General features: G+C 51.4%; 1 protein-coding gene across 4 annotated transcripts in view; it reads left to right on the forward strand.

Annotated features, from left to right (window-relative positions):
• The window catches only part of WDR7 (WD repeat domain 7), a 2,460,073-nt gene that overhangs the window by 2,072,213 nt on the left and 375,401 nt on the right, over positions 1-12,459 (forward strand). For all 4 annotated transcript variants that reach the window (XM_069627029.1, XM_069627030.1, XM_069627031.1 and 1 more), the window contains one exon: positions 7,206-7,305. In XM_069627029.1, the coding sequence (XP_069483130.1) occupies positions 7,206-7,305 (100 nt within the window). The remainder of the gene's footprint in view (positions 1-7,205; positions 7,306-12,459) is intronic.

Raw genomic sequence — 12,459 nt, forward strand, 5'->3', positions numbered from 1 at the left:
TTAAATATGTTTTGGTAAAGACATTTGTAAGTAATATAAGTAATAAAGTGAATACTGATATAATTCATTTTAGGCAGTGTAAGTACCTCTTCTCAGTGGATAGCACTCGGTAGCTGAATAGAGCAGAAACAAGTCAGGGAAGCTCAAAATTAAATACACTGGCACGAAGGAAAAATAAACTCCAAGTTGTGTGATCAGAAAGGGTTTGGTTACACTTGTTGATGAATGAGACGTCTTAGCATTACCATGGCGACATGACAATAGATTGAGCACAGAGCACATTGACATGAGACATGTGTTGGCGTTGTGCAATGGGGCGTGAGCGTCTACTGATGTCAGCGTTCGGGGTTGGTGATCCGAATTAGTGCTGCAAGGGCACTTGAACTTAGGTTGATGGATCGAAGGATAAGATTAGCACAAGATGGCGGTACTTGACCCGTCATATTCGCATGTGTTAAAGTGAGAAAAACTCTGGTAAATTGCATTGCAACGATTTATAAAAACGATCTATGTATGCTCATAAATACATGCAAGATCGATTGGGCCAATACAATTTCTGACAGAACTATACCTTTAAGGAAACTGTTTTTAGTCCTTTTGTGTACAATAATTATGTACATACAGGAGAGAATCCCTTCGGAATAGATTGTTGGAAGGGAACAGTAATTCTTTAATAATAAGGTTGTAAAGATTTTTCTCCAGCATGGGGTCTGGCATGGATTCACATGCTCATGAATATTCCCTGTCGTCAGGCCGGGAATCCTCGGTATAGAAAAAATCAGTATCAGTTTCGTTTCTGATCTGTCTTTCTCAGTAGTAACCAATCACTGGTCTCTGGGTCATACTGCCCCCAGCCAATGACTGCCCTCTCCCTAAGCCCCTCCCCTGGCAGCCATCCTCAGATTTTTACCGCACGTTCAAGTGTTGGGAGTCCTCATGCTTAGCTCTCGAGCTTTTGCTCTGTTTTAGCGCTTTTTTCAGGAGATTTTCTCATTTTCTCGGTTAAAAGAGCCTCAAGCTCCACCGTTTCTACTTCCGATCAACGGGGATCCGTTTCGGAGTTTTCTACGGCCCTCAAGGGTGAAGATTTCGTCGAGTTACGCTTTTGGAGGATTCCAGAAGTTCCGAGGCCTACCCCGGACATGGCCCAGGAGAAAGGGAGCTTGATGCCCGGGAAGCTATTTAGGACCTGCCCTAGATGCCAGCTTCAGAACGTTTTCAAGGAGGACGAGCATTCGTTATGCCTCTACTGTCTCCATGAGGACAAGACGCACAAGGAAAAGGACTGCGCGTTTTGTGGAAACATGTCGGAACGGACCATGAAGTATCGCCACCTCTGTCTCGCCAACTGGCTGGAAGGTAAGAGCCCGCCAGGCGAGAAGAAGAAGAAGAAGTCCGAGCGGTCTTCTAAGTCCTGTGAGGGTGCTCCGGCGACGGGGGCCCAACAAAAGGCTAAGCACTGCGAGTCCGCGGGCACCGGGAGCGGCGAACGGTCCGGCTCCTTGGCTGCCAGGCAGGGCGCACCCTCCCCGGCGCCATCAACCACGACCCAACGCTCTGGCTCGGGTAAGAGGAAGTCCGAGAACCCGGCAAAGCTTCTGGAGAGGCCCCGGTCGATCTCGAAGACTCCGGCAGAGGGGGAGCGAGGCTCGGACGCTCCCCTGAAGGTGAAGGCCCCGGGCGTACAGAAGGTGACGTTGGCTGTGATTCACCCTGCTAGGACCTCGATTGAGGATGTCGCCGCTGCCCTGGCTCAGCCTGTGGAGGCTACACCAGTGGAGGCGCCCTCAGGTACCAGAGTCTCCTTGCCACCGCGGAGGGAGTCGTCTTTCAGGCCCATCGAGAAGACCCCCACGAAGTCCTCGTTGGAAAAAGGGGGGCAGGGGGTGGTGGCCGTCGTGGATACGGACACGACCACTGAAGAGGAGCTTATCCAAGTCGTGGAGGAGACACAGCCCATCGGGAGGGATCCCGACGAGGGCGAGGGCGACGGTGACGCAGACGAGGCTCCTCAAGAGCCCTCGCGTCCATCGTTTCCGGCGCCGCAGGACACCTCGGCGGCCATTTTGGCAGCCATCCAGTCCTTATGCTCGGAGATAAGGACTAGGTTTCCCCTTCCCCCGACGGAGGAGCCTGAGCCAGACCCGACAGACGATCCGGAGCCAGGAACTTCGGGGAGCCCACCGCCTAAGAGGAGGAGGACGCATCCTAGGCCTCCTCTCCCGCCTCTGCGGTCTTCTCTGCCTTCCCGCCGGTCCACTACCCACGGGGATGATACAGGCATGGACACGACTACGACGGGTACGGATGACGACGGAGGCGACGACGGGACGTGTCCCCCGTCTACCCCTACCCGGGCGTCCCCGCCCGACGAGATTGGATCCTTCCATGCAATGATCTCCAGGGCATCCGAGCTCTTCCAGCTCTGCCCCGAGGAAAAGAAGGAGGGGTTCCTTTACCAGCAGCGCGAGGCTAAAAGGAAGACGGTCCTCGCCGTACCGCTTCTTGATGACATCTGGGATGAGGGGCTCGCCCTCCTCAAGAACCCTGCCACGGCTCCTGCGAAGAGGGACCGGTACAAGAAGAAGTACCGGGTCCCTGACGCTGCCCCCTTGTGCCTTAGAGCTCAACCTACCCCGGACTCGGTCGTCTCGGCAGCGGGCAAGAAGAAAGCAGGGGGCGGTGGGGCATCGGCCTCGACTTCAACCTCCCCTCCGGACGGCGAGGGTAGGAAACTGGACGCGATGGGACGACAGGTCACCTCATCTGCAGCGACGACCATCAAGGCGGCCAACACCCTGGTCATCGTAGCCCACTACGACAGGGAGTTGTGGTTTAAGATCGCCCCTCTGTTGGACTTCCTTCCGGATGCCAAGAGGGCTGAGGCCCTGGAAATCTTGCAGGAAGGTGAAATTGCCTCAGACCACGCCATTACGGTGGCTACGGACATCGCAGACACCGGTTTCCGTCAGTTGGGCAACAGCGTTTGCCTGAGACGACGAGGATGGCTCAGGGCGATGGATTTCCGCCAGGACGTTCAGACCAAGGTTTTGGACATGCCCTTCGATGGGAACAACCTTTTCGGCAAGGCGGTTGATGAATCCCTTCAGGCGATCAAGACGGACACGGAGACGGCCCGTGCACTGGGGGTGCTCCAACAGCAACGGCCATCCTTTCGGAGCTCCGGAGGCAGACAGGGTGCCTCCAAGGGAGCCGGCAGCAGCTCCTCTACTTACCGTCAAGCGGCAAGGTCTTCGTCGCAGGAGGCCTACAGGGGACGCGGCAAGTCAGGTGGATCCCGCCGTCGTCGCCAAGGTGGTCAAGGAGGCAAAGCGGCCTCCAAGCAGGATTGAACCGTCCGTCAGGTCGGGCCCCCGCCAAAGCACCCCGGTGGGAGGCTGGCTGACGAAGTTCATCGGCGTGTGGGAGTCCATCTCCACCGACTGTTGAGTGCTGGACGCCCTGGCCCTGGGGCACGCCCTCGAGTTCCAGAAGAGGTGGCCCCGCATTTCTCCTGTGGCCAGGAAGGAAAATCATGTCCCTCAACTGCTGTTGGAAGTACGGGCGATGCTCAGGAAAGGTGCCATCAAGCTCGTCCCGAAGAGGCTTCGGGGCTCCGGAGTTTACTCAAGATACTTCCTCGTGAGGAAGAAGACAGGAGGATGGCATCCCATCCTGGACCTGCGACGACTAAACAAATACATCAAAGCACAGAAGTTCCGGATGGTCACCCTCCAGCACGTGCTGGGACAGCTGGAGGAGGGCGATTTCCTGTCGTCGTTGGATTTGGAGGATGCTTACTTCCACATCCCTATTCTAAAGAGGCACCGAAGGTTCCTCAGGTTCGTGGTCAAAGGGCGCCACTACCAGTTCAAGGCCCTCCCGTTCGGATAAAAATCGGCGCCCAGGGTGTTCACCAAGTGCCTAGCACCGGTGGCGGCGCGGCTGCGCCTGCAGGGGATCCACGTCTACCCCTATCTGGACGACTGGCTCATACGGGCAAGGACAGGGGAGCTTGCCGTGGAACACGCTGCGAAGTCTGTCCAGCTGCTCACAGACCTGGGGTTCTCCATCAACTTTCCAAAATCCCACCTGGTCCCGTTGCAAGTCGCCCTGTTTCTGGGAGCACAGCTCGACACAGTGGTGCGGCGGACCTCACCGTCGGAGGAAAGGATAACGACCATCCTAGGAAAGGTGCAACGTCTACTGGCCACGGACGTGGCCAAAGTGAGGTCTATCAAGTCCCTCCTCGGGATGATGTCCTAAGGCATTTATCTGGTGCCCCATTGCAGACTTCGGATGCGGCCCTTGCAAGAATTCCTCGACGCCCACTGGATCCAGACGACGGGCAGCTTTGAGGACAGGATCTCGCCCGACGAAACGTTCCGTCAGGCGATACGATGGTGGGGTGTCCGCGCTCATCTGACAGTGAGAACAGGCTTCCTAGCCCCGGCCCACCAGGTGACGGTGACGACGGATGCCTCCTTGGAAGGTTGGGGAGCGCACACCGGGGGCCTCCACGCGAGAGGCCTTTGGTGCTCTGAGGAGAAGACTCTCCACATCAACATCTTGGAGCTCCGTGCAGTGTTCTGGGCCCTCAGGTCCTTCCTTCCGTCCCTCAAGCGCAAGGTGGTGAGGATCTTCACCGACAACACCACCACAATGTTTTACATTCGGAAGCAGGGTGGAACCGGATCCCCTGCCCTGTCCAAGGAAGCCCAGGATCTGTGGCATTGGGCCATCGCACAAGGGATGTTTCTGGTACCCTTTCATCTGGCAGGGATAAAAAACACCATTGCGACTCACTCAGCAGGGAGCTGCGCTCCTGCCACGAGTGGGAACTGCACCAGGATCAAGTGGACCGACTCTTCCGACAATGGGGCGAACCCCAGATCGATCTCTTCGCGACGGCGGCAAACTCCAAGTGCCGGAGGTTCGCCAGCAGGTTTCTCCAACCGAGGAGCATGGGCGATGCTTTCTCGTTCCCCTTGGACGGCCTGTTCCTTTATGCATTCCCGCCGTTGCTACTCCGGCTCGTCAACCAGCTCAAGAGGTCCCGGTGCAGGATGATCCTCGTCGCACCGGCGTGGCCGAGGCAGATCTGGTTCCCGGACCTTCTGGACTTGTCAGCGTCCACACCAGTCAAGCTACCGACAGACGCGGATCTTCTCTCCAGAGAAGGAGGCGCCATTCTTCATCACGAACCAGAGTCGCTGAACTTGCAGGCCTGGCTCCTGCAGCACTAGAGTTTGGAGGATACGACATCCCGGCCGACTGCAGAGAGGTTCTTGCAAAGGCCAGGGCATCCTCAACTCTCAAGTGCTACGGACACAAATGGAAGAGGTTCTCTGTCTGGTGCCGAGCACAGAAGATTAACCCTCTGCGGATTACGGCCCCTCAAGTATTGCCGTACCTACTGTCTTTGGCCAAGGCTGGCCTATCTCACGCCTCCATCAAGGTACATCTGGCTGCCGTCTCACGTTACACCAGAACTACAGGACGGGCGTCCTTGTGGTCCCATCGTCTGGTGAAGGAATTTATGAAAGGACTGTTCCGATCATTCCCGCCGGTGAAGGCCCCTGCCCCGGCGCGGGAGCTCAACATGGTACTAACTAGGCTCATGGGGGCCCCATTCGAGCCTATGCATTCAGTGCCGTTGAAGTTTCTGTCGTGGAAGACAGCATTCCTCATGGCCATCACCTCTGCACGACGAGTGGGAGAGATCCAGGCCCTGTCTTGCAAGCCTCCATACTGAGTTTTCACGACACGAGGGTGGTGCTGAGGATGCACCCCTCCTTCATGCCCAAGGTGCCGTCGGACTTCCACCTTAACGAGCCCTTGGTGTTGCCAGTTTTCTTCCCGTCGCCTTCGTCGCCGGCTGAGAGGACTCTGCACTCGCTAGATGTGGCTAGAGCGCCTAAGTTCTACGTGGACCACACAGAGTTTCCGGAAGACATCACAGCTGTTTGTGAAGTTTGGACCTGTGAATCAAGGGAAGGCTCTCTCAAAGACTTCCATTTCCAGATGGCTCTCCGGCTGCATCATGCACTGTCACCGGTTGGCAAACCGACCTCTGCCCGGCCGTCCGAGAGCCCATTCGACCAGAGCGATCGCTGCTACTACGGCGTTCCTGTCTGGTGTGCCCCTGCTCGACATCTGCAGGGCTGCTACGTGGAGGTCGACGCACACCTTCACGAGATTCTACTGCGTCGACCGGGATTCCAGGGAGGAGTCCAGAGTCGGCCAGGCAGTGCTGCGCAACCTGTTCGCCTAAGGTGAGCCTGGTGAGGAGGTAAGCGTTGCTTAATTTTGAGTTGTTGTATTGCTTGATATTGAGCCTTGTGCCACCTCCCTTGGTTGTGCATGTGTATACTGCTATGTATTCTTATATTCATGAGCATGTGAATCCATGCCAGACCCCATGCTGGAGATGGAACACGTTACTTACCTGTAACTGTTGTTCTCCAGCATGGGTCTGGCATGGATTCACATGCGAACCCTCCCGCCTACCCCTCTGCGGCTCTTCACTTGGTCATACTGCCACTTCACGTGCTACCAAATCTGAGGATGGCTGCCAGGAGAGGGCAGTCATTGGCTGGGGGCAGTATGACCCAGAGACCAGTGATTGGTTACTACTGAGAAAGACAGATCAGAAACGAAACTGATACTGATTTTTTCTATACCGAGGATTCCCGGCCTGACGACAGGGAATATTCATGAGCATGTGAATCCATGCCAGACCCATGTTGGAGAACAACAGTTACAGGTAAGTAACTTGTTCCTTAATCAGGATCTTTGAAATTGTGCACATTCAGATTTAAGGTATATAATAAAATATGCACTTTCTATATGCACTTTAATGAGCAAATGTTTGCAAGGTATGGCTGGAAATGGCAGACTCTACTTGAATGATTGTTTTGGCTTATAGTGTAATACGTTCTTTGTCTTGTAATTCAATTTTGACCATGTATTAATGATTGTTTTAAAAGTATGTGTTGTGAAAATTTTCATTGTAAACCATAACACATTTAAAAATATGATTTCCGTGAGTATGCGCTATTGCCGTTATAGAAACTGCTTTCTTTTTTTTAAAAAAAGGAAAGGTAAAGGTCTAGATAATTAAAGAAGAAATGTAAACATCACAAATGTGTACTCCTTTATTTAGTAACATATATTTAACCTCACTTCTTGAACTCTTCCTGCAGGTTCTATATGGTTAGCTACTGTGAGCGCAGCCACAGAATAGCAGTTGGAGGTCGCCATGGCTCAGTAGCCCTGTATGACATCCGGACTGGAAAATGTCAGGTAAATAAATCATTGCGATTTCCTCCCAAGGAAGTGTGGACATTGATAGGAGAGAAGCTCTCTCTGCATCACTTGATGTGCAGAACTGCTGGAACGTTATGGATAATGCTAACAGGATCAATAATTTAATGAAGAGCTCAGTTTATAGACCCTGCTCTTTCTAGTCACTGAAACTTCAAGTAGCATTCAAGTGTCCTCATTTTGAATCATATGCTACACATGTGAGATATGCTATGCTTCTAGGATTTGTATTGTGGTATGTGCTTGCACACTTTCTTGCTGTACATCATATACTGGATAAAGAGCCCCCATCATAAATTGTCCCCGAAGTGTTTGATGGCCATATACAGCATAAGGGATAAGCATGTACCCCAGGATTGCTTATACTCTTTAATATGTACTGGATAGTGACACATGATATTTCTAATACCAAGCGAATAATGGTTATTTTCCTATCGTAGCCGTCAGTACGGTCCTCAAACTTGGATGTTTTTTTTTTAATTTTAAGCTTTTGCTCACTCTAAGCATATGAAAGGTTTTAGCTAGATTTTCTCACATCTCCCATGATCTTCACTTCTCAATAGGAAGTGTTCACTGACATCACGAGTAGAGGATTGCAATCTAATTGGACAGTTATGGTATCACAGCAAGGCATGGGCGATATCATTTGGTCATTGTACTGACAGAACTACTTTTAATTTTGATCTTGTAATTTTATATAGCACAAATATTGTTTACATAACACTTTGGAACGCTCTTGTAAACAAGAGGTGGGGGGTACAGAAAAGCAGAAGTCAATGAGGTCTCTGTATCTGGAAGTGTTTTCCAGATCTAGGAAATGAGGGAAAGACAGGTCTGAAGGTACTGATGCAAGGCATGCAGGGAGAGGTTGGCTGGGCCACTAGAACAAAGACTGGTAAGGTGTGTAAGGGAAAGAGAGACAGGAAGAGGTAGCCTGGGCCACCAAAGAGGAAACAAATGCTTAGGTGGATTTACGGGCTGTGTCTTGGAGTTGTGAAAGGAATCTCCCTTTAAGGTGGGATGGGAGCGCATTGAGTGTTTTTTCTGGAGAAATTTCTTGAGCTCATTCTTGAATCTGAACAGCTGTGTTCCAGTCTAAGGTTGAGTGGGATGGAGTTTTAGAGGGTGAATGCGATGGCAGTGAGTGATCTACCCCTGACTTTGTATGTTTAACCTGACTGGTGCGAGTTTGTTCTTATTTGTTAATCTGAGTGGTTTGGTGAATTTGTACCGAGTCATTGGGAGTTCCAGGTAATTGGATCCCTTTTGTCAAAATCTTCTGAAAATCACGTGGCAACAAGGTTTATTGTGTCTTCTACGAAAGCAGTTTCAGGGACTTAACATCAGGAGAGAGTATCAGGCAGGTTGCCCGATGTTGGATGAGCTGTGGTTGGTGTGAAATAGCTTTCTTGTTTTCCAAATAAGGGAAGCTGCACTAGTCTGTATTGGATAGTACGAGGGGTCTGGTTAAGTAGACTTTCTGGTTTGTCTTCATCAGGGATGTGCTTTGTCTGAGCATTGGTAGTTGAAAGTGAGATTTGCATTAGATTCTATTTATTTGTGAAGTGGGAGACAAAATGACACAAATGTTTTTCACTTGATTCTAAGGGTTTCATTGGCTGCCCATTTAAGAAGGCGGGCACTTGTAGCGCAAATGTTTTGGGGTTTGAAGCCAAACATTATTTTCTGTCAGACTTGCTCTCAGGCAGAGGTTAAGTGCCACCCATTGTTGGATAAAGCTGTGAAAATGTGTGATGCATGGTTGATGAGCTTGGTTGGGGGCTCTATGTTAAAAGCTATTTGGACATCATCAGTGTATATATCTGGAAGTTTTTGGTGAAGATGTCAAGTATATCTGGGAAGGGCTTCACGCGTACCTTAAGCTGCCACATTGAGAGAGACGTTCCCTGGGGTACTTCTATCTCAAGGAAGGTTCCCCCATACGTGAACATAAAATTGTCTAGGTTGACTTTGGCAGATCAGTCTACCTTAGGAGTTCAGGGTTTTTCACGAACGTCCAAGTAAAATTCTTGGGTCTGACCTTTGATAGGGAGTATTTCTGTGGCCCTAAAGCCGTTGCGTCGTTTAAAGTTTCAAAGTTGACATCAAAATCATTAGAACTAGCATTGCAACAGCAAGCAGCAAAACAGAATTTTTGTTTTCAGATTGAGAGGATGAGGCTACGGGCCAAGCCGGAACAGCTTAGGTGTCCATGTCTGGGTATAGGCAGAGGAGTCTCAAGGCAGTCGACTCCTGCTTCTGCTTTGATGGCACCCATGACTCAGGAACCTCTTTGAGGTCTCCCCCACCCATCTGCGTTTGGAGGTAGAGTCCTCCCCCGCCTGACTGCCAGAATGGGAATTGCAAGCAATTCTGTTGAAGGGAGTAGTGGAGGAGGTGCCAACTGCAGAGAAGGGTTCGGGCTGGTATTCTCAATACTTCTGGTACCCAAAAAAGGGGGAGGACTCCATCTCATCCTGTACCTCTGGTCCCTGAACAAGTTCCTGAGAAAATGACAAGTTCAGGATGGTGATGTTGAGAGAGATTCTCCACTTTCTACAGCTCCAGGACTGGCTGAAGTAGCTGCACCTTCAGGATGCCTATTATCACATTCCTATCCACCGTAAGCACGGGCGATTCCTGAGGTTTGTCATTGGACGCCCGCTGTCATGATGCCCGCTCCCGGGGAGCCAGTTCAAGCCCTGCGTCCCCGAAAGCGGACATCCAGTCCCCAAGGAAGGACCCAGCAACCCCATATAGGGGCCCTTTGGACAGTGTCCTGGCGCCTATGGCGCCAGGCTCATAAAAGACATCAGTCCTGGCGCCATAGGCGCCAGACTCATTATGGGAGTGCTTGGGTGCACTTATCTGATGCAGACCATGCTGCAGGATCCCGGCCTCCTTGAGGCCTGTAAGGAACTACTTTACCTGTGGGACTAATTTACCATCCGGGCGTGGTCGGGGAAGGATACATACCTGATTGGAGGAAGGATACATACCTGGAACTTCTTCCAAGGCTATTTAAACCCCACCCGAACAGCCACACGTGCTTCGCGTTGTTCTGCATCTAGCAGCTGGACGCTCACCGTGTCTGCTCCTGCATCCTGACTTCTGCCACGCCTGCCAGCATCCTGGATCACCTGCAAAGGAAGAGAAGAAGAGAACCGAAGAAGGAAAAGTCCTTACCTGCTAAATCCGCATCCCGGAGACATCTCGCCGACAATCCTGAAAAGGAAGACTTTTGTTTAAAAGCTCATCGCGTCGATCGCTGCAGCGACGCATTCCACTCACCTTTTCAGGGCGCCTCCATGTTCAGCAACGATCATCCGGATTCGCAGTCACGCCCCAGCGCCTAGGGAGAAAAAGACCAGAACAAATTGTGAGAGAGAGAGGGGAATAAGGAAAGCTAAATCTCCATGTTAAGACTTACCAGTTGATTCATTCCCTCTTCATTTCGGGTCCGCGCCGCATCCTGGCATTTCCGGACCCCGGCCCCTAAGGGGAAAAAGACACTAGCATTAGTACATTAATGCAAGGACACAAGGGGAACCTCTTATCAAAAAAACTTACCTGGAAGCCAAGCAAGTTTGGTTCTCACCAATCCGAAAATCCAGTGAAGTAACTGGATACCAACGCGCCCCTGCATCAGAAGCAGGATGGAGAGCTCGTCCTTCCAGAACCTAAGGTGAGACGCTACGAGGAATCACAGAAGGGTTTCGAGGAGGGTGAGAGGGGAAAGTGGGAGGCCGATTGCATTACCCCGCAAACAGTTAATCCCCTATTTTCGCCTACAGAAGGATACTTCTGCGAGCCAGACAAGCCAGATTTGGGGGCCCGGTCCAGTCCCACTTCCGAACCCTGTGCATCACCTTAGACGAGGTTACAGCAGCGCGAACCAGGCCAGTCCTCCGTGGGAGTCAGGTGAGCGTTACAGAACGCGAAGCCTTCCTACAAATTCCCACCCAGGCGGTATGGAAAGTTCTGAGACTGATCAGTTGGCCCAATTACTGGGGGAATTACGGGCCGAAGTACATGCCGCTCGTCAAGAGACTAATGCCCTCAGGAGGGAATTAATAATATCAAAGGAAAGAACTGATGACCTGGCCAGACAGCTTTTGCAAGGTCAAGCTGGGCAAACTCGTCTACCCGCTTCCGGAGGGAACCCCGCTCCTGTGGTTTCCAGTAACCCTGTGCAGATTAATCTACCTAGAAACATGCCGCTGGCCCCACCCGAACACTTTGCTGGGGACCCCAAACGATTCGCCGTATTCATGAATCAGTGTCGTTTGCATTTCCTATGCAGACTTGGGGCCTTCCCTAATGATCAGACCAAGGTAGCCTTTGTATTGTCATATCTTAGCGGCTGCGCTGCCGATTGGTCAGTTCCACTGGTTACTCAAGATGACCCGATTCTCCGTGATTTTCAAAGGTTTCAAGCAAGCATGGAAAGGTTATTTGCTCGACACTCTCAGGGGCAGGCTCTGGATGACGAACTTCTATCCCTGCGACAGGGCAATCAGGACCTCCTATCCTCTATTGCAACCTTTAATAGACTAATTGTGGAAACGGGATGGCCAGAGGATAAAAGAGTCACGTTGTTTTATCGAGGCCTACGCGGAGAACTTAAAGATGTCTTGGCCCAAGTTGTAAATCCGCCCCAAGAATGCACAGAGTATATAGACTTAGTGGTCCAATTGGATCACAGACTTCAAAACAGAAAAGCAGATTGGTCCAGGTTTGAGACCCGGGTGTTGGTCAAGTCCCATGCTAATCCCAAGGGAGTTGATGTCTCTAAGCCTATGCAAATTGGAGGGGTTAAAGGACTCTTTACTCAAAAGGAACGTGAAAGGAGGCGGCAGTTAAAATTATGTCTTTATTGTGGGAACTCTGGACACTTTCTACGAGATTGCCCGGCAAAACCACCCCGAAAGGCGGTAGGAGCCGCTGATAAAAACCATGAAGACTCTGTTTCAGGAAACGACTCCGCCCGACAAGTGTAGGGGTCCGCTTGCCGAGCTTGAAAACTAACTCTCAGACCTTGCATTTCATTGTGCCAATGGTTCTCGTAGATCCAGAACAGCCTAAGCGGTTGCATGCAATAAAGGCATACATCAATAGTGGGGCTATTGGAAA

This window comes from Ambystoma mexicanum, chromosome 6p (genome assembly GCF_040938575.1).
Source record: "Ambystoma mexicanum isolate Mex_15411 chromosome 6p, UKY_AmexF1_1, whole genome shotgun sequence".
Classification (NCBI taxonomy): Eukaryota; Metazoa; Chordata; class Amphibia; order Caudata; family Ambystomatidae; genus Ambystoma; species Ambystoma mexicanum.